Here is a 27,893-nt window from a genome sequence, read left to right as displayed (position 1 = left end):
TTCAAATCTTATATTATTTTGCATTTCAGATTCATATTAAGAAAGTCACCAGTTGATCTGCTTAGAAACCAACACGTCCTTTCTTGTGACTCTTGATTAAAGATACTGAGCACGCCGTCCTCTTCTGCTCTGACTTGAACACTACCTCTCGTGAAGCCTACTGTAGATAAGATGATTACCATCTCCACTTGGGCAGGGACCCTTCCCACCGACAACTGCATTCATTTGAAACGAGGCTGTCCTCCAAATTTGAACTTGACACAAACATTTTACAATTCTGACAGCCTGGTAACACGCCTGAGACTATTTTGGTATTATACTAATACACAAGAGTTGTACATATTGTTACATTCCTTAAAATTTGAGAAAACTGATGTTAAATACATTTTGTGAAGGGGGTACTTTTGAAGTTCACTTATTTTACTATTATAGACCCTCTTTTATAGACGATCAGGGATGTTATATATATATAAATATAAATATATAAATACACATGAAGATGTTATGAAGTTAATTTATTAGAAGTACTTAAGAAGTACATATTTTTGTGCAGTAAAGTTTTGAATCAACACCTTTTTTTGAAGAAGCGGTTCCTGGCTTTTTTAAGTTCCTTCTATATTTTTATTTGTAGATGCAGACATTCTAGATCAACGCCATTTTTTTCCAGTGCACTGCCATTCCAGATTGGTTCTAGATGGGTTTCTTAACTTGAAGTACTTTTATAATCACAGCAATTCTGAACAAAATATTTTCAGAGGCATTTGTCATTCCTAAAAAAACAATCAAGATTTTAAAAGACCAGAGCCCTCTGGAGGGTTATATTACTGTACTGTGTGTGGTGTGTAGCCACAGAAACCCGTGTGATTGTCAGTGTCGGGTGGGAGGCCCTGCCTCGTCTCCATACACTCCTTCACCCCCTCATAGTTCCCTCCATGTGGGTGACGAGACTCCTTTCCCTTTTGCTCTGTCTTTAATCAGTAGTTAGACACACTGTCTTCTTTTCTCCCTGGTCCTTTTATAGACCTGTGGTGGGTTTTGACGTTCAGATAATGTTTCCTGGGTAATGCTGTTGGATGAGTCATATTGGGTATAATTTTACAACCAACATTGTTATGTGGGGCTCTGGTGAAAGACAACCGTAGCGCTTCTAGGTTTCCACAGCATGTTTGCTCTGCTATGTCCTGAATGCAAGGGTGAACGCGTGTGCAGTCCCAAGAAGGGCTAGTTGGCAAACGTGCTTTACTCTTACACTTAGGAAGGCCGGGCAAGTTGCCAGTCTTCTCTGGCTCTCCAGGAGCTGCGCATGCCCAGCAGGTGTGGGGGCCTAGGTGTGGAAGTTCCCAGCTGGTGGCCTCCACCCTGGAACTTTCTCAGTTGCCCAGTGTATGGAACACAGTACAAAGCAGCAGCCATTTTGTATGTTCTGACTGGGGAAACGTAGATAAACACTACTGTGCATGTCAAAGCCCAGCTGAAGCTTTTCTTGGTGTTTTGTAAACTTTGTAAACATGGTGTTTTATTCAAGTTTTTAATTTCTTCTCTGATTTCCTTTGCCCTGTGCCCACAAGCACATCCTTAGAAAATTTAAGCACTATCTTCCCACACTCAAGTGTGCAGCAGGGTAACAGACTGAAACCATGCGGATGGATGCAGGGGCCCTTTTAGGTCTCTGCTTTCTCAGTGGCTGCAAGTTCAGAGCTTTGAAAATCCAGTGGGTCACTTGACTGTCTCCTGCGTGGGTCTTTGAGCTGTCCTCCCGCCAGGCTCCTCTCATTTGTCTTGCCTGTAGGGACTCTTAGCCAAGTCCTTTCCTTCATTCCAGGAATCCCTTTTCCCTTTGTGCGCTTACTCCCAGTGCCTAGAACATGCCTGAGCCTCGGCAGGTTCTTTTAGCATCTGGATGAGTGGATTAACTAGCCAGGTTGCTCACATCTCTCTCCGAGCACTATTTGCCTGCTATCTTGTCATGCATGGGCACACACACTCCGTGTCTAGTCTTCATTCTGTGTGGTGTGTGTTCTCCAACACACTCCGAGCTCTGGAGGCCAGCTCTCCTGTCTTCCACGTCAGGTGCTCATTTGATCCATCAGTGTTAGTTGCTCTCACTTTTGTGCCCAGTTCAGCACTAGACTATCAGAAACAGTTTGGTTGGCCCAAGCAAGATTTTTGTGGGAGCCCTGGAGATTTGTGAAGGTAAAGACTAGAGGAGGTGAAGCCAGAGTACTTAGAACTGCAAGGTGTCCACCTTGTGGGCAACCAACGGACCTTCACCCACAGTGAATGGGAAAAGTGCCAAATACAGTACCAATTATTTCTGTGAAGTAGATGGTGGTTGGTACCAGTGTATTTCAGATACTCCAGACTCTAGAGTGGTGCTGGCCTCTACAGAAGCCACACATCTGTTGAAATGAAATGTTGAGTTCTGTGCCCATGTTGGCAGCATTTGGAGTGGTCAGCGGCCACATGGCCAGCAGCCACCATATTGGATCCCAGAAATATGGGACACTGACATCATGGTTCTGCTGGTCATAAATATAAGCATTCTAGAAAGGAGTGATGCATCCTGCTGCTGTGATTAAAAGTAGACCTATGGATTCATGGTAGTACAGGTGAAGGTGTGTATTTTGATGGGACGGCCAAAATTGCCTGGCTACATGTTAGCATTATGATTCTTCCCAGCATGCATTGTTTCAGTGTCCCCAAGAGGTACATTTGAAAAGCATGAGAAGTGAATACAGGTGGATGATTTAGTTTGTAGCCTAGATGTGTGTTATGTCCGTCAGAGTGTGTTTGAACAAATGTCATTGGTTACATGCAAAAGATTATTTCAAAAGCTGTCAGGAAAAGTTGAGAGATTAGAGTTCTTTTTAGTCTTTCAGAATTACAAGAACTATAGTTCTCAACAGTGCTGTCTCTCAAGGAAGTTTGCTTATGTGGAAAGAGGTGTTGTTAGCAAAGGTTTTTCCAGTTAATAAGTGTGTATCTGTCATATGCAGGATTCTAAGAATGACCCCTCCCATGACTTTGTATAATATCCTCCTCCCCTTCTGAGTATAGCGACAACTGTGACCATGTCATGTCTTGTTACTTAACAAAAGGGAGATTACCTGTCAGTGGCTGATCCAATGTTGAGAGTCATGTCAGGCTGGTACAAGTGAGAGACAGCAGCAGTAGAACTCTGAACAGCATTGCTGGGCCTGCCTTAAGGAGCCAGAGGCTTTGTTACCCACTGAGTGGGAGCTGCAGACCTTTTGCCACAGGACCATTTGACCCAGACACTTAACCGGTTTGGACATGGAAATGCTTGGGCGAGCAGTCAGCTGGGTAAACCTTCCCTGCAGCTTTGTAAGCGGGGCCCTACCTAGGCTTCTGATGTGCAGCAGTGGGTAAGAAATTGGCAGTGCTGTACGTGGCTAGGTTTGTGTTTTGTAAAAAGTAACAATCTCAGTCCTGAGAAGGCTTCATATGTGATTGCCTGCAGTGACTGGTTTTTAAGACAAGGTCTCATCTTGCACCCCAGGCTGGTTCTCCCAGTTCTGCCCCTCAAGTGTCGATGTGCATCACCATGCCCAGTTGACTGATGGCTTTTGACATAAGAATAAACTTGTTCCTAGCAAGCCCTATTCCTGGCTCTCTGCTAGGATGCTTGGTGCCAGGACCCGTCTCCACTACTAGCCAGACTTGCGTTATTTTTTGTTGTGTAAAACTGGCAGGATGAAGCTGAAGGTGTGGGCTGTAGGCATCTTCTCCTAGATACTCCTAAATTGTACTGACTTAAAGGCCTGCCGGAAGTAGGGGGAAGAATGAGGAACAGTATTTTAGATCAGATCAACAAGAAGAAAAATTCCCACCGTCATGTCGATTTGCTGGTGTGTCCAACCTTCTGACAGTGCAGTGGGACACTGTTCTCTACAGAGTCCAGGCTCAAGAACCTCACGGTCCAGTTACAAAAACAACGAAACTGTTAAAAAGCTTTGAGTAAGTTTACAATTTTGTATTGTGCCATTCATTGCTGTCCTGGGCCACAGGCTGAACATACCTGCAAGAGCTTCAGCTACGACAGCTGTAATTTTTAAAAGATCACTTAGCTGAGTAGCTCACGGGTCAAACCCTGTATGTTCCAAGGTTTTGTATTTACATGTTTCCCAAAATACCATGCTTATTGTTGCTATTATTCAACCATGCTGCTGTAGCCTTGAGGGAAATAAACAGAACTGAAGGAAAGGAACCCAGAGGTTAAACACTGTCGTCATCTTCGCATGGTGAGGGATCGAGTCCCAGTTCAAGACTTCAGGGAAGGGCATTCCCAAGCCACGTAGCAACATTTACGGCTTGTAAAACTTAAACTGTGATAGTTGTGAGGACTTAAATGATTAATATTAACATAGATGCTATGCTAATTAATATGCTAAATTTAATGCATGTGAACATATGATGCTACAAAGATGACCACAGTCTTTACAAAGAGCAAAAGAATAAAACCAACCAACCCACCCAAGGGTTTTGTTACTCGTGCCCCTGTACTCTATCACTAGCTAAACAGACCTTTGTTGTTTCTGAAATGCTCCCTTTTCCAGTTTCTGCACTACCTAAGGATGCAAGTGTGAGAGCAGACAGGCAGCAGGTGGCCCTGTGTGAGCAGGGGCCGGAGAAGGACTGGAAGTGTCCGTGCAGGCACACAGGCGGCCACTGCGAGTGCAGCGGGAACCCCTGGACTGCAGAGGGATTCTTGCTGCTCTCAACACATGTGTTGTGGGAACAGCTAGGTACTTGTGATACTAAGGAGGCTGCTTCTTGAAGCTGCTCTGCTGCTGAGTTAGCAATTATCCCAAAATACAGAGTGGGGTCCTTTAGCTTGCGTAGCATTCCACCCTTTATTGGAAATGCTCCAGCGCTGTGTAAGAGGACCTGAAGCGCATTCTCTTGAGCCTTACAAAGAGCTGCTGGGACAGTACTGTCCAGTCCACTAAGCTCACACCTCTTTCCCCCAGTGGAGTCAAAGACGCTCAGTTGGTGCACGTCCTCCACAAGGCTGTCTTCACACTGGGGGACGTTCTGGAGTCTTGCTAGGTTGTACCAGGTCCTCTTTTCCTCTGCTCACAATGTCTTTATGGGTTGAACATTAACTGCAGTAATATTTGAGGTACCTGTTGAATTTTTAAAGGCAGATTATTTATTTTTAAGTTTGCTGCTATAATCGAAACCTAATAATGTCCTGTTGACTGTGCCTTTCATAACTGTCTCTGTGCTACAACTGTCCATGTGTATTTGAAATAAAGATGTTTGAAAAGCTATGTTGAATCAAGATTCCTTCTAATAAAAATGGCTTAAACCAAATGAGTGGACAGAATTTTTGTAGCACTATTACTACACCTGGTGTTTAGTCTGTTTTTCAGTGCTTTTCAGATAGTTTACTCAGTCAGGTAGTTTATTCAGGGCATGGGGAGGGGAGTTAAGAGGGTAGTAGGGCAGAGAAAGAGAGAAGTAGGGAAATAGAGTAGAGGCCAGCCATGAGCACGTAGAGAGAAGGGACAGAGGGGCAAGAGAGCCAAGAGGAAGCAGAAGCAGGAGCAAGAGCTTTTGGATCTTTTTAAAAGGCAAGAATGCCGCCACCCTGATAAGAGTGGCTGACATCTCTGCATGCATTCACTGCCACACATGCACACAGGCAGTTCTCAAGTCAAGAGTCCCCCAGGGGACTGTGGGCTTGTGTGAGCCACACTGCTTGCTGAAGTTTGAAGGCAAGTCTGTGTAAAGGCCTTTAAAAACGGGACAGACTGTACATTTCACCAACAAGATGCTGTATGTTATCCACCACTACTATACCCCAGATATTTTATACACCGCTTCAAGTGAAAATAATTAAACACAGCTTTACTTTAAAAATATTTATTAGAAATGTACATTTAATTCGTTTTAAGGAATGGTCTAGACAAGTGTTAATATCACCTCGAATTTGTAAAACTTTACATCTTGAAGCTATTTACAGATTTACAAGAACTCATCCCTTCCCAACACCAGACAGGACAGCTAAGGGCACTGTCACTTCACTCTGTACTTGTAGAAGGAACACAGCGTGTGGGTAAAGTTCCATCCCAGCGCCAGTGATAGTCCGTACAGCACAATGAGAGGTGCAAATGGATAGAGCAGGACCACTGTATTTTTCAAAAATGGCAATGCTGGAAAAGAAACAGGGCCATGGCTGACAGACGTACACACTCGAAAGCAGCTCTCTTTAGCACACTGGCCAAAGGAGGAGCGCACGTTGTGCTGTCTGTGATGATGCTTGCAGGTCTATAGCAGCACCTCATAGGCACCCTGAGCAGAGGGATGAACACTACTACCTAGAAAAAGCACCCTCCCCCGCAGGACTCCATTTTTCTACGTCAGCACACATGGTAATGGATCTGTCTCATTATGCAATCACTGTTTTCACACACACAATCTGAGTGTTTCCACTACAAAAGGTGACACCGCTCAGTAGTTCTGAGACAGAGCACCCAAAAGCCCACCAAGACCCAGCGAGTGCTTCAGTGCTGTGGGTTATACAACTTTCCAGCTAGGTGAAAAGTCACTAGAAAGACCAGGCAAGTGGGGTTAAGTGATCCCTGGGAAACTGGTCTGGGGCGGGGGTGGGGGGAAGGAAAGGACAGTCAGTTATCCACACGGGTGAAGAGCTGAAAGTTCTGTGAGGTCTGAACATCACTAGACTTTTAGCGGTTTGGGGTATTGAACACATGACTTTGCACAGAGCAGGCAGGTTTTCTACTGAGTTGGACTCCTGATTTGAGATCATCTCTTAAATGAACAGCCTAAGACTCTCTTCATTCATATCAGGAAACAGAATCTAGAAATTTAGCAGTAAGTTTACAAATCTGGCCTGGGATCAGCAGACCCTGGGCCTGATTTGGGATCATCTCCTAAGAAATGTTTCTACCTACTTCAGGGCCATAACCATGGCCTCTTCTCTACCCTATGGTAATAATATGGAGCCTGAATCCATGTAACACAGTAAGTCAGGGAGTCAGGGACTTCTACATGTCCAAATGTCACACACCACCTGGTCCACTCTACTTCTGGGCAGTAGGCAAGTACAAGGTGAGGCGTTTATGTAATGAGGTCATAAGAATGAGCCATAACACCTCAGGCAGTGTCTGTCAATGTCTCCACCCTTCTCTGTTCCACCAAAACTTACCACTGTATCCCAGGAAGGTCACATAGATATAATAGCCAACCGCGATCAACCATAAGGTATTTCCAACTAAATATCCAATAAACGTGTCTGTGAGAATAACATCTGCCAGGGAGAGAAAGCACCCAGTGAGTGTCTCCACGCTAACAACTCTGAGAGCACTGAGACACGAGCACTTACGGTTGATGAAGAAGAGCTGGATGAAATGCAGGATGACGAGGAGCGGATAGAAAGCATTCAGGTGCACGTCGAAGGCGTAGCCCCACTCCACATCGTAATCTCTGCTCTGGCGTTTCACCAGGTACTTGTTGGAGATGAACCTGAAGGGCAAAGTGAAAACGTCTTGCGCAGCGTGCTGGTCCTCTCAGTCCCCAGCCTCCTGCTGCAGCATGTTACTGACATCCTAGAGACAGCAGTGAATGGAACAGCCTCTAGTGGGGGAGCCGGTATGGTACTGTGACAGGACAGTGAGAATGGAGACCTGAGGTGCGATTTTAAACCATAATGTCTATGTGAAGGCCCAAGGCACAGCTCGGGACCTGTGTGTGCCTGCAAGAAGCAAGGGAGAGAGCAGGAAGTGAGGTCTTAGGGTGCCTGTGGCTACTTTGTGACTTCAACCTTAAACTCATGATAAAAAAGCCACTGCCAGATGCAAGAAATGCCTGATTGAAATGTTCTGATGGGGTCTCCTTGGTGGCAGACTCCACAGAGGAGGGGATGACAGTCACCCGTCACTAGAGATATGCAACACTAGTTGAAGGTGAAGGATTAAGATGTTGGCCATGAGGCCAGAAAGTCGGACAACAGTCTTGCTCTGAACACATACATGTAGGAAGGTGAGGACAGGCTGGTGACACCAAGATTGGTTCTGAGAATGGAGGAGAAGATGATTCAGGATTGGGGGTAGCTCTGACAGATGTGCTGAATCATGGATTATACTGTACAGAAAGCCTGCAGTTGGAAGGTCCAAGGTAATAAATATGTAGGCATTAAAAGCCTAACTGGCATCACCAAAAACATGACATCTAAACCAGTCAAGCAACAGAAAGCCCACTGGGTCAACTGCCATTACCATTAAAAAGTGAGAAAAACAGAACAAACACAGGAAAGGGTACACCCAGGCATACTGCGTGTGTGAACATGTGTGCACTTCCATCGCTGCTCTACAACCCAATCTTCCAGAAAACTATAGTGTCCAGATCCTCAACGAAGGAACAATTTTATAAACATCTGTGGAAATTAATGTCGTTTATGTCAGTGGATTTTAGATGATTTTTATTATTATATTTATGTAGAAACATGCCAAAGTATGAAGTCTGAGGACAACTTTGTGGAGTCAGTTCTACATGTGAATCCTGGGGGTTAAAGTGGGCAAGTGTGTCACGTACATACTGAATACAGAAAGCAGGGTCCAGCTGCGGGTGGTGAAGCCTCTGACTCCAGTATGCAGGTGGTAGACATTTTGAGGGCTACATGGTGAGTCCTAAGCTAGCCTGGACTTTAGACCCTATTTTAAACAGTATAAAACAAGACAAACAGACTAAATCAAGAGAGCATGACAGAGTATAATAAACACTCTGCACTTAGTTATCAAAAATTGCTTCACCTTCAACTAGTATTGCACACCTCTAGTGACAGGGGGTGACTGTCATCTCCTTCTCTGTGGAGTCTGCCACCAAGGAGACCCCATCAGAGCAACAGTGCTTCACTTGAACAAACTGAAACTCACCAAACACTGTTTTAGCCAAGAATGTTTGCCACTCAATTTACAAAATCAATTTAACAAGCCAGGAACACAAAGACGGACCCACATGTGGCATAAACAAAAAACAAAAACTAAAAACCAAAACCAAAAAAACCCAAACAAACAAAACCCTGCCCTCAGAACAACAGGAAATGGAATCACAGTCACCTGAAGCTAAGGATTTAGGGGCGATGAGGTTGGACTATGGCTATCAGCAGAGAAGCAAGGTGTTCTAATGATCACAGTACAGTCAGTGCTGGCTAGCAAGGACTTCCAAGGTTCCCAACACCAACAAGATGTAAATGTTTAAGATGGAAACTCTAATTACCTTGATCTGATCATTACTCATTGTACGCACAAACAATCACAAGGAACTTCATAAATTAGAACATTTAAAGGCAAATGATAACGGAACTGCAGGGAGCCTGAAGTTCACTCTCCACAACTCTATGTGGCCAGTGCTCTCTTGCTCACAAGTTCTCTATGGAAACACTACTCTCCTGCCTCACCTCTGCATAACCCTGAAACCAATGGAACAGACAGACACTGGCTCCTGAAGAGCGTCAAGGCAACTAACTGGCTACTTTCCCATCTCCATGTTGGACACTTCTCAGGCCAGTCTGTAGTTTCCAGTCCTCTCCCTCCCTCTGCTCACCTCTGCTGTAAGCATCCCACCAGCCTGAGTTGGCATGGCTCACTTCCCAGTTTCCTAAGCCCAAACTTCCTAGCCATCACATCCTGTTCCCACAGGAAGCTCTGAAGCCTTTTCTCCTCACTATATTATCACCACACCACTCTGGGCATCCTCTCTCACTTGAGCCCCTGCCTGAACCAGGCACCCCACCTCTCTACACCGTCACTGCCACGCTGAGGACTTCCCACAGTGAACCTGACTCTGTTTGTTCTGAGCCTCCTAGCTCTGCATTTCTCTGTTGCCCTCTAGCCCGCACTATATGTAAGAACACAGAAGTCCTTTTTTTCTGAGTTCCATCAAGGCTACTTTCTAAGTCTCCTTTCCTCACAGTCATTTCGTGTTCCCTGTCCTCAGGCCTCGCATGCTGCTGTACATAAACAAGCCTCTGCAAATGGGCACTCTGAAACAGGAATCCCGTGTCTCACAGCTCCCCAGAGCATGGCTAGTGCTGGTTCCTACGGCACTTTTGGGATGTTTGGGGTGAGGGTACAGAGCACAGTAAGCCAGTTCCTACTTAATCAAACTCTGGGGGACAAAAGTTGCTTCAGCTTCAGGCCTTGCTCTGTGGCCATCTAGGTCACTGTACTCACGGCAGACACTTTCAACAACTGTTCTTGGAAGTTTACATATTTTCCCCATGAGTAGCTTGACAATGAGTATTAGATTTATATCAGCAATATTAATCTTAGGCTAGATTTTAGAAATGTAGACTAATGACATAGTAGTATTTATTAAGTATCCAGTACCCACAGACCCTGTACTTTATTAGTCAAAAGTCACAAAGGGAACTACAAGGCTGGTTTCATCAGGTTATAGCCTTGGTGATTTTGTTTAAAATGGTAATAGTGATCATATCTAGGTACCAAAGGTCTACCATCCTGCTACCCTAAAACCATCAATGGAATAACTCCAGCTTATGAAGGAAGCCCACTGACATGCCTGTTGGCATGTGGACCTGTTTGAGATTACTGTGCTTTCTCTGCTTCCTCCTCAGTCTCTATCCTCTGTGCAGCCACTCATTACATCACCACCCTCTGCCCAGGAGGCCAAGTGCACAGGAGCATGCTCTGAGAGAAGTGACAAGCTCAACACCAGATCTCTAGCCTACTGTGTAGACATAGCCAACTATGGTTGCTCACTCAACCCCAGAGAAAAGCAGGCTGTGGGCCTTTGAAGACCTCTGGATGTGCTTTCTCCTCAGCACAGAGGAGCCACACTGAAAACGAAACCCTTTTCAAACATGCTTAAGTAAAACTGCAAAGGCTAACCTCCTAGATCTAAATGGATCTCAGCACTACCAAAGCACGTATGCGGCTGGAAATGGTACCCATGACAAATGTAGTGACAAAGCTAACCAGACGCAAATGGAATCATATATATTAGAAAATCAGAATTTAGCAGGGTATAACCGTTTTGGGATTTGCTACAATGACAGTAAGCACGGATTATTTTCTGACCTAGTACAGACACAGGAGCCGAGTTACAATAATCCTGGCAGTCAATCCAGTCACTTCAGCTACTCTATGTTGGGTTCGATTTTTCACTAGCTGCTGTACTTCTGATGTAAACAAACGGGCTCGGCAGTATGTATGAACCCCCTTATGGTACTTACCACATTAAAGTTGATATGAGAAGGCCAACACCTACACAATCTATGAACACAACCCACAGGAGCAGCTTTATTGTCTCAAAAAATCCCATGTCCAGCACAAAGCCAAATCCTATGGTGGACACTGAAACAAAGAGTTACAAGATTCACTGCCAGGCTCTTGGGTACTAGGCAGTCCCTGGCACCCACACGCCCAGTGTAGCAGAGGTGGTACATAGTGACGAAAACCCTCACAAGGTACATGCAACTGATGTCGAAATAAATGCCACCTCTGAATGCAGGAAAGGAGCAGGGCTCAAGGACTGGTTCACCAGGACACAGGGGACTCAGAACACCTGTGTAGACGGCACTCAACTTAAAGTTCAGGTAAATGTGAAAGGTACCTACTATATACTTCAACACCCTCTAGTTGACTGGGACTGTTGCTGTACTCCAGTTGATGTCCTGGAGAACTTAAAGGTTCTTTTCAAATTCAATCAGTATTTTCAGAACCCTACTCTGAAAGCTGCGGGTGCAGCTCTGTGGTAGAGCACTTGCCTGGTCTATTCAAGCCACTGGTTTCTATTGCTGGTCCAACCAACCCGTGCCCCTCCTCCTGCCAAAAATCAAACAAGACAGACAACAACCTCCCAGCCTCACAGTTCCTGGGGCTGGGGATTTAGCTCAGTGGTAGAGCGCTTACCTAGATAGCGCAGGGCCCTGGGTTTGGTCCCCAGCTCCGAAAAAAAAGAACCATAAAAAAAAAAAAAAAAAAAAAAAGAAACATAGTTCCTATCCTAACATTTCTTGGCACGCAGTTGGGTTTGGGTTATATTAGTCTTTTTTTAAAGTCAGCCAATGTGGTAGAACATGCCTGCATTAAGAGGCCAAGTTAAGAGCATCCCAAGTGCCAGGTCAGCCTGACCCACCCATCTAGAAGCTGTCTCAAAAGAGAAGGAAAAACCCAACTATGGGATGAATCCCATCCCCTACTTTTGCACACCCCGGTACAGTAGTTTACTCTGGCGTGTGTCAAAGCCAGCACTAGGAAGAACACTTTCTTTCTTGCCAGCTTCTTAACGTTTTAGAAAAGACAAACCCCATAGCTTCACACACCCCAAGATTCTGACCCATTCTACATTATCACAGAAGATAAACTTTCATCCAAAACCCCAATTTGTTTTTCAACTATACTGATTGTAAATTGAGACACACTTACCACAGAGCCAGATACTTAGGAGGACCAAGAAGGCAGGGTCATCTCTGGCCCACTGATCCTTCGTTTGCTTCCGGTAGTGAAAGTTTCTATAAACCCTCTGAGGGGAGGTGAACAGGTAGAGCATCTGCCATGCCGCAAACTCAAAGTCCATCTGCCGAAAGCGAAAAAGCCTTCTGAGGTACTTGTAGCGTTTTGCTCCAGCTGTGTGTCTTGCTGCATCCCTGGAATTTAAAGCTCCATTCCCGTACATCGAAGAATTCAAAGAAGTACTTGGTAGCATCTTCCTAGATGGAATGAAAACATTTCTCTTAGATGCAATCTTAAATGTAATGCTTAGCTACTAACACTCCTCAGAGCTATGACATTTTCTCCTGTCACCTTCAGAAAGGATTAAGGACCAGCCAAGTGTTAAAACCATCAAGGCAGTATCATGCTCTCTTGCATCTCCTGAAACTACTTAACTCGAGTCCACGGTTTCCCAACCTTCATGTCAATCAAGCCTTTGGCAGCTGTAGTTGCTTACTACTGATAATGGAGGCCAAGATAAAAGCAATATAGGGATGTGTGATGACTGGAACACTGGTTCAAAAATTCCATGTTTTTAATGACCAAGATTTTTAAAACAAGAACAAAAAAGTCTAAGCTAAAAGTAGGGTCACTGAACAGGTAAGACACACAGCTGATTTGTACAAGTCCATCAGCGATGGCCAGCAAGCTCCTGGCTATTCAGAATGTGACATCAAAAACGAAGCAAACTCCATTCCTTGATGGTTTTACTCCTAGAATAGCCAGGTAGGAGGAATAACTGCGCGGGAGGGTCCAGTCCAACTAGTCCAAAGCTAAGTGACTGCTGGTCACCGCCCAGCCTACCAGCACACCGCGGCACTCCGCCCCGCCCCGCCCCGCCAGCAGGTCTCCATTACCCCAAGCCTCTGTCAACAAAAAATATAGACGGCTCAGTGACATTTCAGTTAAGAACAAGCGGTGACAAGGTGTGTGATTCCTGTGCAAAATTCTAGACCTCCTTAGAACTCTTAAAACGGCTCTAATCCTGCGATTCCAACGTAAACGGGCGTCTTTGGATTTACCCAGCAGCTTCACGGCGGGCCTAGGACTTGAGCTGCGGGGCGCTGGTTGGTCCTACCCCCAGCCGCTCAGATGCCAGGTTGCGAACTGACCGTGGAAACGGCCGTCGGCACGAACGCCACCCCGCGCACACAGAGCAGGCCGCACCTGAAGGCCCACGAGGCCTCGCCTTGGGACCAAGACTACCGCCACCTTAGCCGGGTACGGAGCCCAGTCGCCGCTGGGGCCACTTCCCTTGCCTCTACGTAGCCCGCACTTTTGCGGCGCTCTGTATTTACGTCACGTACACGCACTTCCGCCACGCACGCGCATACCCCGAAGAGTCACAATCCCGCCGGAAGTTGAGGATTTCTCCTACTCTCGCCTCTAGCTTGTCAGTGGGCGTAGCCCACGCCCTTTCGGGCGGTCCAGGGTGACCGAAGGCCGTGATCTGGTGTGGTGAGGGCGGTGGGCCCCGCCATGCCCCGGTATTATGAGGACAAGCCGGAGGGCGGCGCGTGTGCGGGCGTGAAGGAGGATCTGGGTGCATGTCTGCTGCAGTCGGCCTGTGTGCTCCAGGTAGCGAATCTGGGTGGTAGAGCTTAGCCGAGACTGGCTCCATGTTGGCCTGCCAGGGAGGTCATGTCGAGGGTAGAGGTCGCGCGTCCGCTCCTGACTTTGAACAGGTCTCTTGAGCTCTCATCCCCAGTTCTCACTGGTGTTAAATGGGAGATAACTTATTACCCACCTAAGGATTTTGTAAACATTCAGCTATCTCAGTTCAAGAAGCGATTCCCGAGTGCTGGCACTCACTTTTGGGCACTCTCCTCCAGAGACTCGCCTGCGCCTGCGCTGCATAGCTACTTGATCTGTGGTGGAGATTTTGGTTCCTTGGCTTCTGGAGTATGGAAATATCTTATGGTATCCCATAGTTTCTCTCTGCCGATCTTTAACCCATCTTAATCCTGCAGCATTGCATTCTGGGAGGAATTCAACATAAGCCTTTATACTATGTGCTGATACGGGAAACAGTCGAGGAACGATAGGGGCTCAGAGAAACTTAGGGTATGAACTTAGATGGTCATAATATATCTCCCAGTGGGAGATAGGAGAAAGGGGAGTGGGGAGAAGGTTTAGAACTAGGTTTCATGACTCTTGGGAAGCCAGAAAAGTTGAAACTCCAGAGGGAACTCAACAGGGTTTTCCCGTTACTGACCTTGATCCCAGAAGAGCCCACTGCCTCATCTTTCTAGCCCCTCCACCTTTAATAAGGTAAAGCATGTCAGTGAACCTGATTGACTAGACTAACCCGATCTGCCTGTCTCCACTACCCAGTTCTGGGATTAAAGGCTCCTGCCACCACCATGCCCCGTTCTTTGTGTGGGTGCTGAACCGGAGCTTTCATGCACAGCAAGAACTTTGCTTACTTAGCCATTTTTCCAGCGCTCCCCTCCCCCTTAACACTCAAACAGAGTTTAGTACCAACACTGAAAGGTCCTTATTTTAACGCATCCAATTCACAGTTCCCATCCATAGGAAGGCTTATACAAACATCAATGATTTGTTCTAAAAATCTTAGGTTCTGAGGCTGGAAAGATAGTTGGCTCAGTGGTTAAGCCAACTTACTCTTACAGAGGATCAGGATTTGGTCCTAGCACCCTATATGGTGGTGCACAGTCTTCTATACCTCCCAGTTCCAGGGATCTGGTAGTCTCTTTTGACATCCATGGGCACCAGGTCTGTATGTGGTGCCTACCTGTACATGCAGGCAAACACCCATAAAATTAAATTTAAAAACAGACTCAAAAGTACTCCATTATTTGATAATCTTTACATTTGTTTTTCTTTAACCACCAAGGTTAACAAAAAGGGATTAAGAATTTTCTTAAATCAACTTTTTAAAAGAAAAGAACTACTTTCCAAAGAACAGTGGTCTTGCGCTTTGTGTGACAGTTTTTCAGATGGTCATATTGGTTTGTCTGTCACAGGAAGGAAAGTCCCCACGGCAGTGCTTGAAGGAAGGCAACTGTAGAGCTTTGCAGTACTCGTTTTTTGAGTGTAAGAGATCAATGGTAAGTGAACCATTTTGAAAGCTTATGTTAGCCGGACATAGAATTGAATGTGAATGATTTAATGATCTGAAGTTGGTCGAAGTGATACGGTTTGGGTGAGGGCTTTGAGACTCCAGTGATGAAGGTGGGGCCCGGGGGCAGCACACCTTGTTATCTGATGGAGTGGCTGCCTCGAGCACACAAGCTGAGCAGGCTGAGGACAGTGTGGGCACTTCTGTCTTACATGACCAGGAGGAAGTATCAGTGTTTGAGGTTTGGAGTGAAAGTGGTGGCAGGAGCACCCCAAATGACATCACTAGTGCCCGGGACCCTGTGCAACCAAGGTCTACACAGGTCTTTGGGATAGAAACAGATTGATAGAAACAGACTTTACAAGGAAAAAAGTGTGAACCAGAAATGTGAGCTTTCCTCGAAAGAAGGCACATGCATGGGTCTGGGCCTGCGTCTGCTGGCTTTGGGATTGCACCGAGAGCTCGCTCCCTTTGTTCATAAAGAAACTGACGGAACAGAAGTTCAGCACGATGGAGACCAAAACCCAGGGAGAGTAGAAGGGAGATGTAGGGGTTGGCCTTTTGTTTGTAGTGCCCCATCCATTTTCTTTGGTGGCTTGCATATTTTGTTTCCTTTTGTTAGTACAAGCTCTCATGCTGCTGTGTCTCCCGAGTGGTAACTCTCCACCATTTTTCTGTCCCTGTGTAGTTTTCTTATCTTCCCTTGTGTTACGTCAGCTGTGTAAGATTCCAGCTTTTAGGCTTGTGAGGAATTTGAAAGTATGGTCCAAACATTGGGAAGGCATAAAGATTAGTAAAGGAGTTAATGCTAATTCTGTGTCATGGCATAAATGTCAGGCACCTGCCTGAAATCTCACCCATAGCTCAGTCAATTTTACATTCTTTACTACTTTCTTTTCTTTCTTCCTCCTCTACTCCTCCTTTATTCTTTCGTTTTGAGATAAGGTCTCACAATGTATATCTGGCTGGCCCAGAACTCAGATCCACCTGCCTTTGCTTCACAAGTGCTGGGATTAGAGGTGTGTGCTGCCACGTCTGGCCGTGTGTAACCCGTCTGACGTGGAGAGTCTCCTACATTCATCTCCTCAGTGACTTTTGGGCATGCATTCTTTCTCCTTCCTAAAACATTTTTTTTCATATTTATAATTACTTTATCTGCCTTCTGAGTACTTGTTTTTTAATAGGTTCTTTTCTCTTACACTATAGCCTTATGGTTTTCCCTCCCTCCACTCCTCCAAGGTCTTCCCCAGCTCCCTTCCCCTCCAAATCTACTTCTTTTCTGTCTCTCATTAGGCTTCTAAGACAGCAAACAAACATGACAAAATAAAATATAGTAAGATGAAGCAAAAACTTTCATATTAAAGTTGGACACAACAACCCAACAGGAGGAAAGGATCCCAAGAGCAAGCAAAAGAGTTGGGACCCACTCCTCCTTACAGTCAGGAGTCTTCCATAAAAGCACTGAGGTAATTGCGAGAATATATGCACGGGGGACCTGGTGTGGGCCCTGTGCTTGCTGCTTCAGTCTCTGTGAGGTCCTGTGCACCTTGCTCAGTTGGTTCAGAGGCCTTGTTTTTCTGGTGTCCCCCATCCCCCTGACTCAAAAGCTTTCCTCCTCTTCCGGTGGATCCCCTGAGTTCTCAGGGAGCGATTTGATGGAGATTTCCAAATTAGAAGGAAACCAGAGGCAGCCTCTGATGATGACTAAGTAAGGCACCAATCTATGAGTAGAGCAGAAGACCATTAGAAATCATTTGTTGTTGTGTGTTTTGTTTTTGCCAGTCATGTCTGATTTTACCTTAGGTCTTTGGGCTATCTAGTCTGGTTTTCGGTTACTCAAGCAGCATTGGGCATGGGTTTCTTCTTATGCAGTGGCTCTAAGTCAAATAAGATTTGGCTATTTCCACAAGTTCTGAGTCACCATTGCACTAACATATTTTATAGATTTTAGGTTGAAGGCTTTGTGACTGGTTGGTGACTATGTTTCTTTCGTAGCCTGTGGAGTACTTTCCTGCACCAAAGAGACTAGAATGTTGGGTTGAAGGCTTTGTGTAGGCACCAGCACAACACCTCCATGTTCAGTCAGTTGTGTGGGTGTTGTCCTCTGCAATGAGGGAGGGTGTCCTGCTATCAGTTTGTGGAGAGCAGCCCTTTATCTTAGCATCAACCTGGGTGGTTTGGAGATTTCCATGGGACTTTCTCGGCCAACAACCCAGTTAAATGTAACCAGACCTACTGCTGGAAGCCTTGCCTAACTAGAAGAGATGGTTAATTGGGACTTCATATTCCCATTACCTGGAGTACCCATTGGGACCACCAGTGTAGATTCCAGGAAATTTCCACTGCACTAGGTTTCCACACCATCCCCCAAATACTAACCCCCCCATTCCAGCTTCTCTTCCCTGCCCTTTCTCATTCTACCCTATCTTACCTTTCCATCCCATCCCATCCCTCCCACCCCACTCCCACCCCTGTCCACCCATAAAACCTCTTCTATATCCCCTTCCCAGGGAGATTCATTCATCCCCTTAGACCTAATCTCTCTGGGCCTAAGGATTGTAGGTTAGGTATGGATTGTAGATTGATTATCATTTACTTAATGCCTAACGTCCACTTATGAGTGGTACACATCTAACTCTTATCCCTGATTTTATAGGTTTGATGTACACTGCCTTTATTATGCTTAGGTGTGTCCCTTGTACTCCTGATCTCTCAAAGGCCTTCATCAGAGGCCTTTTCATGTCTTCTTTTTCCAGTTTGTTTATATGGTGGATTACATTTACTGAGTTTTGTATATTGAACCATCCCTGCATCTCTGGAATGAAGCCTACTTGATGATCTTTTTAATGTGTTCTTGGATTTGGTTTCCAAGTATTTCATTAGGAAATTTTTGCATCTCTGTTCATAATTTCATCATATGTTTTTGAGTCTGTGGTTTAGGTATCAGGGTAACTGTGACCTCAGAAAATGAATTGGGAAATATTCCTTCCATTTCTGCATCGTGGGATAATTTGAGGAGTATTGGCAATAACCTGTCTTTGAAAGTCTGGTAGACTTATGTGCTAAAACCATCTGGTTCTGGACTCCTTTTGGTTGGGAGGGTTTTAATGACTGCTTCTATTTCACTAGGAGTTATAGGTCTATTTAAATTGCTTTTCTCACCTTAAGTAAATAGGGCTTGATTAGGGTAAATAGTACCTACTGAGAAAACTATCCATTTTCTTTTAGATTTTTCCAATTTGGAGGAGTGCAGGTTCTTCTCCCCCCCCCCCACCCCCCCTCCCCCGCCCCCCCCCCCTCCCCGGAGCTGGGGACCGAACCCAGGGCCTTGCACTTGCTAGGCAAGCGCTCTACCACTGAGCTAAATCCCCAACCCCCAGAGTGCAGGTTCTTTTTTTTTTTTTTTTTCCTTTTTCTTTTTTTCGGAGCTGGGGACCGAACCCAGGGCCTTGCGCATGCTAGGCAAGCACTCTACCACTGAGCCAAATCCCCAACCCCCAGAGTGCAGGTTCTTAAAGTACATCCGTATGAGTCTTTGGACTTACTCAGTGTCCTCTGTTATTCCCCTTTTCATTTCAGATTTTGTTAATTTTGATGTTTTTTCTTTCTGCCATTAGTTGATTTTCTCAAAGAACTCTGTTTCATTCTTTGTATTGTTCTCTATGTTTCTATTTTATTGACTTAGTTTGGTTATTTTTTGGTGCCTATTCCTTTTGGATGTGCTTACTTTTTGTTTGGAGCTTTCAGGTGTGCTGTTAAGTTGTTGTATGAGGGCTCTCTCTCTCTCTCTCTCTCTCTCTGAATGTAGGCATTTTGTTCTGTGAACTTTTCTATTATTGCTTTCATTGTGCTACACATTGTTGAGGATGCTGCCTTTTTCCAGTGTGTATTTTTTGGCTTCTTTATAAAAAAATCAGTGGTCTATGTATGTTTGGGTTTATGTCAGAGTTTCCACTGATTAATGTATATCTGGTTTTATGCCAATACAATGCCTTGTACCAATTATGTCATTAGGTTTGGGTATGCTGTGTATTGAATTCTAGAAAGTCTGTATTTCTGACTTGACCCATTTTTCATTCAGTAGAGAGTTCTTCAGTTTCCATGAGTTTGTAGGCTTTCTGTTTGTTGTTGATATCCAGCTTTAATGTGCAGTGGTTTGATAGGATACAGTGAGTTATTTCAATTTTCTTGTTTCTGCTGAGACTTGTCTTGTGACCAAGTATGTGGTCAATTTTGAAGAAAGTTCTACAAGGTTCTGAGAAGAAGCTATATTTTGTGTTTGGGTGAAATGTGTAAAAATATCTGTTAGGTCCATTTTGGTTTATAATGTCTCAGCTCCAAGGTTTCTCTGTTTAGTTTTTGTCTGGATGAAGTTTGGTCGGTATTGAAGTCTCTCTCTGTCAGTGTGTGAGGTTCAATATGGGATTTAAGCAGCAATAGTAGTATTTCTTTTACAAACTTGAGTGCCCTTATATTTTGGGCATAGATGTTAAGAACTGAAATGTCATCTTGGTGGATTTTTCCTTTGAAGAGTATGTAGTGTCCTTCCCCATCTCTGTTGATTAATTTTGAAGTCTATTTTATTAAATATTAAAATGGCTACACCAGTTTATCTCTTAGGTCCATTTGCTTGGTATATCATTTTCTAATCCATTACCCTGGATGTTGAAGTGTGTTTCTTGGGTACGGCAGAAGTGGGGGATCCTGTTTTCACATCCATTCTGTTAGCCTGTGTCTTTTTATTTGAGAATTGAGACCATTGATATTGAAAGAGATCAATGGCCAGTGATTGTTGATTCCTCTTATTTTGTTAGTGTTATTGTTGTTTGTGGTGGTTGTGTGGGTGTATATATATGTTTCCTGTCTTTTGGTTTTGCTGGTACGAGATTATTTACTTTCTGTGTTTTCATGGGTGTAGTTAACCTCCTTAGGTTGGAGTTTTTCTTCACATTGGGGCTGAAATATCTCTTCTCTATCCATGTTGGTTGAAAGTTTTGCTGGGTATAATAGTCTGGGCTGGCATCTGTGGTCTCAGAGTCTGTTTCGCATCTGCCCAGGATCTGATGGCTTTAGAGTCTCCACTGAGAAAGGAGGTATAATTCTAATAGGTCTGCCAGTGTTACTTAGTCTTTTCACCTTGCAATCTCCATCCATGTTGGTTGAAAGTTGTGCTGGGTATAGTAGTCTGGGCTGGTGTCTGTGGTCAGGTATAATTTTAATAGGTCTGCCTGTGTTACTTAGTCTTTTCACCCTGCAGCTTTTTAGTATTTTTTTTCTTAGTTCTGTATATTTAGTGTTTAATTATGCAGCGAGGGATCTTTTTTCTGATTAATGGATTTATTCATTTTACATCTCAGCATCAGCCCCACATCTCCCAGTGATGTGTCTCACACAGATTCTCCTCCCATTCTCCCCTCTCCTCCTTTGAGAATGGGGAGCCCCCGCCCCCTGTATCTCCTTGAACATCAAATCACTGCAGACTAGGTGCCTCCTCTCTCACGAGGCCAGACAATGGGAATGGGATCCACAGGCAGGCAAAAGATTCGGGGGCAGTCCTGAGGGGACTTCCTTTTCTGGTATTTATTTAGTGTTCTGTTTGCTTCTTATACCTTTTTAGGCATCTCCTTTAGGTTAGGAAATTTTTCTTCTATGATTTTGTTGAAATATTTTCTGGGCTTTGAGCTGGACTCTTCTCCTTCTTCTATTCCTATGATTCTTAGGTTTGGTTTTTTTCACAGCACTTTGGATTTCCTGGATGTTTTGTGTTAGGACTTTTTAGGTTTACTTTTTTTTTTTTTTTTTTTTTTGACTGATGTATCCATTTCTTCTATTGGATCGTCAATGCCTGCAATTTTTCTCTTCCATCTCTTGTATCCTATTGCCTTAGTAGTTTCTGTGCAAATGACTACATTTCTCATTTTCAGAAGTCCCTCGGTTTGTGTCTTCTTTGTTGCTTCTGTTTCCATTTTCAGTCTTGAAGTGTTTTGTCTCCTTCAACTGTCTGCTTTCCTGGATATCTTTAAGGGACTTATTGCTTCCTCTTTAGGGACCTCTGTGATCTTTATATAGTTGGTTTTAAGGTCCTTTTCTTGTGCTTCAGCTATGCTGGAATATTTAGGGCCTGCTGTGATGGGACAGCTGGGCTCTAGTGGAGACATATTGCCCTGGCAGTTACTGTGTTTCTATGCAGACATCTAGGCATCTGAGTTTGGGGTAATTGTAGGTCTAGGTGCTGATTTCTGTGTTTGTCTTTGTTGAGTGTTTTGTTCCTTGGTTTCTGTGTCCTGTCTGGGTTTTCAGAGAGCATCCTCCCAGCCTGCTCAGTTGATGTGTTCACTGGAGTGAGTGCCTGTCGGTGTTGGAGGCTAGGGCCATGACAGTGAAAGTGGGAGGTTAGGAGGGAATGGTCTGTGGGATCCACAGAAGCTGTGGTCAGTGGGCAGGCAGGCTGCAGCTGCTGTTTTGTTGCAGAGCAACGGATGATCTGAGGAGTTGAGTCTTGGGGAACAGAGCAAGCTGAGAGTCTGTGGGCAGCCTCCTGGTCTTCTGGCAGACATGGCCACTTCTGAGTAATTGTAATAATTCTGAATTTAAAATGTCAGTGACTTGAATGTCAGGAAGAGGCAGGCCTTCTATCATACTCTCACACTGTTCTTCCAGGCTGTGACCATGTGTCTTAGTTAGGGTTTTACTGCTGTGAACAGACACCATGACCAAGCCAACTCTCATAAGGACAACATTTAACTGGGGCCGGCTTACAGGTTCAGAGGTTCAGTCCATTATCAAGGCAGGAGCATGGCAGCATCCAGACAGGCATGGTGCAGGAGGAACTGAGGGTTCTACATCTTCATCTGAAGGCTGCTAGTGGAAGACGACTTCCAGGCAGCTAGGGTGAAGGTCTTAAAGCCCACGCCCACAGTGACACACCTCCTCCAACAAGGTCACACCTTCTAATAGTGCCACTCCCTGGCCAACCATATACAAACCATCACACATACCATGATTCTTCCGAAGTGCCCCGTGACACACTTAGCTATTGGAGTGCCACTGTTTGGGCATGAGAGAAGCTGAGAACATGCCTTTGAGCCATGTGGTCAGTTCTTCTGTTTCAGAGCACAAGTCCTCGTATGAGCCCACGTTTGAGAATTTTGTTTTTGAAAGTAGGGCTCTCAGTCAGGCCCGTAGTACAGAATGTGATGCCAGCTATCTGAAGAGACTGAGGCAGGAGAACAATAGGTTTTAGGCCTTCTTGGGCTATCAAGTAAGTTCAAGGCCAGCCTGGACAGCTTCCTGACATCCTATCAAAAAAGCATATAAAAAGGACAGAATGTAGCTCAGCAGTTGAGTGCTGGCCTGGCGTGGGTAAGGCCTTGGGTTTGATGTATAGTATATTACAGTACAGTACAATACAGTATAGTATATAGTATGTAGTATAGAAAAAGAGATAATTTATATATTCTTACAAAGGCTTGTAGGTGCTTTATGCTGTGCTGTAAGTGGTGCTCTGTCAGACTCACTGATAAGGCCTGTCTCAAATAATTCCTTGCTACAATATTTCTGAACAGCTCTATTGACTTCTGCCTTATACTAGCTTCAGACTCTCCTCCACCTGTGCCCGAAAGGAAGTGGCTCCACTGTGAGCTTAAAGGAACTCAGGGTCAGCCTGGGAGGAGGAAACAGAGGATTTTTAATCCCATGATCGTGTCATGAATATTTCCAGTTGCTGTTTAAAAATACCCAGTACATGTGACTTTGCAAAGGTAGGCTTGCTAGAACATGCATTGAGTGTACTTGAAACAAACATGGAAGCTCAGTTTCACAGGAGGTCGGTCTTTACTGGCCAGCCCTCACTGGGGCTGGCCTTTTGTTTGTAGTGCCCCGTCCATTACTTTTCTCTGGTGGCTTGCACGTTTTGTTTCCTTTTGTTAGTACAAGCTCTCGTAGCTGTGTGCTCTCAGTCTCTCTGCCTTTGCCTCCTGAATGCTGGCTGTAGCATTAACCACATGCTCAGCTGAGTTTTCTAGAAGCTTGTTTCCTTTCATAAAGTTACCGACATCCCTTACCAGAGTGTGTCTGTTATTCCAGATGTGAGTAAATGTCTGTCTGCTTGTTTTCAGTTGGATGCCAGATCAAGATTCAGAGGAAGAAAAGGATATTGATAATGTCATGTTGGACGAAGATGAAAACCACTCAGAATTTTCTCTGGTCCTTAACAGAAAAGAATCAAAGTAGGAAGCACAGTAGCTGCCACATCTGTTCAACCTCTGGGCCTCCCAAGTACACCAGAGAAAACAGATCAATGCTGTTTCTGAATGATTCTGCTGGTTAAAGTCATTTATAGAAGATTCACGATACTGAACAACTATGGGTTAAGAACTTACTGTGTTTTGTGAATTGCCCAATGGAGAGAGTGTGTTCAAGGATGACTCTTGATCAGATTACACAGTATGTGCATCCAGGAGGCCACATGAAATCAGCATAGTTAGTAACATAGAATCTGTTGTCAGCCTCCTCCAACTCGTGTCTGTTTCTTGGTTTCAATTTTAGGCCAGCCCTCTCCTCATAAAGGGGTGATAGTAGCCACAGTCCACAGCCTCAAGGTCTGGTCTCCAAAAAGAAGAGTGTGAGCTGGGCCACAATCATACCCTCCTGAAGAACTCTGGTCTTTTCTGGTCATATGCTCCTGCCCCACCCTTGGTGATCCTGGCTAGATCATGGTCTTCCCGTACTGTGCCGACACCATTCACAGTAACATAGGATGAGTTATGGGCCTCATCCCTAAACACTGGAACTTGCAGCAAATGATGTAGCAGATATTCACTCTAGATAACAAATGTCAGTGACATGAAGTGGCTAGGAAAGTTTAGAACCCTGATCATTTTATTTTTACCACTTAACACAGTAGAGAGCCATCAGGACTAAATCTTTGGTGTGATTCTTGCCATTGAAGTCATTATAGCTTCCATATTGTTCCGTAGTTCACTGGAAAGTGCACTTGCTGTTAAAAGTTTTGAAGCTGTGAGGATTCCCTAGGGTGTCACTGAAGTCTGCTCTGTATACTGCCCCCACTGGGAGTGCACGGTACTGCACCCTTAAATCCTGCCGCCTGTGTCCCAAACATGGTGTCTGCGTGCAGTGTGGAGTAGTGCGCCTTCTTTTTTTTTTTTTTTTTTTTTTTTCCTATTCTTTTTTTGGAGCTGGGAACCGAACCCAGGGCCTTGTGCTTGCTAGGCAAGTGCTCTACCACTGAGCCAAATCCCCAACCCCTGTAGTGCGCCTTCTATACTAGAAAGCTTGACCACTGAGCCACACCTCCCACTAGTGCTTCAATGTCAACCGAGAGTAAAATGTGTTTGTATGAAATGCCTCCATTTGACTAGATAGAGCTTTATTTGGAGAAAGTCACATATAACATAATTGAACTTTGAATTATACAATCCCGTGGATTTTAGAGTGCTCCTGGAGCAGGTGGCAGTCACCACTATCTACTTCCAGAACAGTCTCATCCTTTCCAGAAACCCACACTCTGTCTTTCCTCTATTCCAGATCTGTTAGACGAGTGGAATTACATAGTCCGGTCTTTTCTGAGTTCTGTTACTAAGTTTTAAAGGTTTATTCTCAGGTAGCATCAGTCCGTAATGTATTACTGCTGAATAGTGTTCCGTGTATACAGACACCGTGTGTGTCTTCTTCCAGCGAGCAGAGGAACTCTGAGCTGTTTCTACTTTGGGGCTTTTGACTAATGCTATGAACATCTGTGAAAAAGTTCGAAATGTTTGATTTAGTACAGACCCTAGTGGGGAGCTCCGGGGTCATATTATGACAGCCTCAATTGTACTTCCTACAGTGGTTTTACCACCATTTCCTGCTCTCGTGGGATCTAGGCTCCAGCATCCCTCACAACTTTCTGCCTGAGATGAAGAGGCATCTGATTGGGATCTTGGTTTGCATTTCCCTAATGTCTAATAATCTGAGCTTTTTTTCATGTGTTCATTGGCTTTCTATGCTGCTTTGCAGAATGTTTATTTCAGGCTACAGTCTGCCTTTCAGCTGGGTTATCTTTCTGTTTTTCTGTAGGATTTTTTATTTACGGTCAACTCATCTCTTAAAGATTAATTGGCATTTTTTTTTTCTCAACTTGTGGTTTGCCCTTCTCAATGTCTTGATGCTCTCTGAAGCACAGTTTTTATTTTTATATATTGCCTTTCTGCGTCTTAGCCCAGGCTGGCCAGGAATCCCCAAAGCCTTGTACACAGAGTGAGCATTTTCACCGCCTCACTTCCCAGAAGGCACACGGCGCTGCTCCTGCCTAGAGCAGTTTTCATATTGGAAAATAACAATGTGTTTTTTCTTTCAGTGTATCCTAAGAAACCATTCCTAACCTGGACTTACAGAAGCTTATGTCTTCACTAAAGAATTTTTAAATTTTACCTCTTACCTGTAGGCCTGTGCTCTCAAAATGTTACACACCTTTATTCATGGCCATATTTAAAATTAAGTAGAAATAGTGAGTATGTAGATATGCCTGTATCGTGATGAGCACATTCACAGTGCAGTGCAGTTGGCCTGCAGCCCAGTTCTGCATCCACCTCAGAAAATGCCCAGTGAGCCCATCTAATGACTCCCAGCCCCTGCCAGGTCCTCCCTCCCTGCCCTGTCTTGGCATACTCTCTCTCCATGGCAATCACCATTCTCTGTCCTGTTTCTGAATTTGAGTACCCTAAGTGCCTGGTATACATAGATTCTCAGTGCGTGTGTGTGTGTGTGTGTGTGTGTGTGTGTGTGTGCGTGCGTGTTCATGTAGCAGAATGCCGTGAAGGCTTGTATCATGTATGAGTTTCCTTTGTAAGGACAAATAGTACTTTAGACTTTAGTGTGTGTTGTATGTATGCTGTATGTTTCTTGTTACCTACTCATCCAGCCGTGGGTACCTCAGTTGTTCCCACCCTGGAGCTCCTGACTATGCTGTGAACATGTATATACAAATATCCCTCGGATCCTGCTTAGCATACACGCAGCAGATTGTATGTCTTAGGGTAACTCTGCTGTTATTAGTAGGCACTGCCGTAGTCTCCATAGTGACCACACTATTGTATGTCCTGGCAGCAGTGCACAGAGATTAGAAGTGCCCATGTCCTTGTGAGTCTTACTCTTTTTTAGTGGCTGTTCTAGTAGGTGTTAAGATCTGCTAGTGCTTCTGCTTCCCATCTCTCTGACTACTGATGTCACATGTTTTATATGCTTGGTGGCCTTCTTTATATATCGTTTGAAGAAATCTCTTTAGGTCCACTGCCCATTAATAGTTGGGTCGTTGGCTCTGGTTGAATTTTTGGTAGTCACATCCACAAAAGCATTAACCCACCCAAGGGAGCCTACTACAGCTTGCCCTAGGAAACTTGATTTTAGCTCTTAGCTTTGCTCTCTGGTATATTTTGAGTTCATTTGTGTGTGAGATGTAAGGTCTGACTTTCTACTCTACCCATGTGGATACCTGGCTTTGCATGTTGCCCTTGGTGGGAAAACATCCCGCTGTGCATGGTGGGGCTGTTTCTGAGCCTGGTCTCTTCCATGACCTCTGTCTGCCTTCATGCCAACGCCACTGCTTTGATTACTGGAGAATTATAATAGAAATTTGAAATCAGAAAATGTTTGTTCTGTAATAAAAATTTGAAATCAGAAAGTGTTCTATAATAAAAATTTGAAATCAGAAAGTATTTGTTCTAAGATTATTTGATGTACATGGGACTCTTTGGAAATCTGTATTTCAGGATATATATTTTTCTATCTCTAAAAGGAAAAGGTGCTGTTGACATTTGAATAGAGACTTCATTTAACCTCCTGAGTACAGACATCTGAATACCATTAACTCCTCCAACCCACAAGATACATTTATTGGTGTCTAATCACAGCAAAAATGTAAAGTTTTCAGTGTTTTACATTTCTCCTTTTGGTTGTTTATTCCTAAGCATCGTGTTCCTTGATGATACATTTTTGTCAGTTGTTTTTACACTTTTGAGGAAGTGTGATATGCATGCAACCACACACATGTGGAAGTTGGAGAACAGTAGGGGTCCTGGAGTGGAATTCAGGCCTTTGTGCCTGGTGACAAGCACGTACACCCACTCATCTATCTTCTTGACCCACTTTTCTAAATTTCATTTTCAGATTTTTCTTTCTAGTGCTGGATTTAAATAATTTTCAGTATTAAATATAACCAGTATAGAGGAAAGGAGATAGAATGTTTAGTGTCATCAAATGACTTAAGGCATGTCACCTTCATCCTGACTCCCATCATACCTCATGTTTAT

At 44.5% G+C, this 27,893-nt stretch overlaps 3 protein-coding genes across 15 annotated transcripts in view; 2 read left to right on the top strand and 1 right to left on the bottom strand.

Annotated features, from left to right (window-relative positions):
* Mgat4a (alpha-1,3-mannosyl-glycoprotein 4-beta-N-acetylglucosaminyltransferase A) overlaps positions 1-5,337 on the top strand; it is a 113,349-nt gene extending 108,012 nt beyond the window's left edge. For all 8 annotated transcript variants that reach the window (XM_063267508.1, XM_063267509.1, XM_039083970.2 and 5 more), the window contains one exon: positions 30-5,337. In XM_063267508.1, the coding sequence (XP_063123578.1) occupies positions 30-56 (27 nt within the window). In that variant the 3' untranslated portion in view covers positions 57-5,337. The remainder of the gene's footprint in view (positions 1-29) is intronic.
* Unc50 (unc-50 inner nuclear membrane RNA binding protein) lies at positions 4,856-13,843 on the bottom strand. 5 transcript variants are annotated; one of them, XM_039083000.2, is made up of 6 exons: positions 13,526-13,805; positions 12,438-12,721; positions 11,243-11,363; positions 7,373-7,512; positions 7,196-7,297; positions 4,856-5,147 (listed from the first exon to the last, which is right to left on the bottom strand). In XM_039083000.2, the coding sequence occupies exons 2-6, from the start codon at positions 12,715-12,717 to the stop codon at positions 5,098-5,100; spliced, it is 693 nt and encodes a 230-aa protein (XP_038938928.1). In that variant the 5' UTR covers positions 12,718-12,721; positions 13,526-13,805; the 3' UTR covers positions 4,856-5,097. The 5 variants fall into 5 exon arrangements, with proteins under 5 accessions (XP_038938928.1, XP_063122695.1, XP_006244799.1 ...); XM_063266625.1 differs by having other exon boundaries at positions 13,671-13,796; XM_006244737.5 differs by lacking the exon at positions 4,856-5,147 and adding an exon at positions 5,874-6,179 and having other exon boundaries at positions 13,671-13,843.
* Positions 13,842-27,299, top strand: Coa5 (cytochrome C oxidase assembly factor 5). 2 transcript variants are annotated; one of them, XM_063267658.1, is made up of 3 exons: positions 13,842-14,081; positions 15,491-15,574; positions 16,879-18,877. In XM_063267658.1, exons 1-3 carry the CDS (start codon positions 13,983-13,985, stop codon positions 16,945-16,947), a joined length of 252 nt encoding a protein of 83 aa, XP_063123728.1. In that variant the 5' UTR covers positions 13,842-13,982; the 3' UTR covers positions 16,948-18,877.
* Positions 27,300-27,893: the final 594 nt, after the last annotated feature.

The sequence above is a fragment of the Rattus norvegicus genome, chromosome 9, assembly GCF_036323735.1.
Source record: "Rattus norvegicus strain BN/NHsdMcwi chromosome 9, GRCr8, whole genome shotgun sequence".
Classification (NCBI taxonomy): domain Eukaryota; kingdom Metazoa; phylum Chordata; class Mammalia; order Rodentia; family Muridae; genus Rattus; species Rattus norvegicus.
Note: the sequence above shows the minus strand (reverse complement) of the source record. Positions and strands in the feature narration are given on the sequence as shown.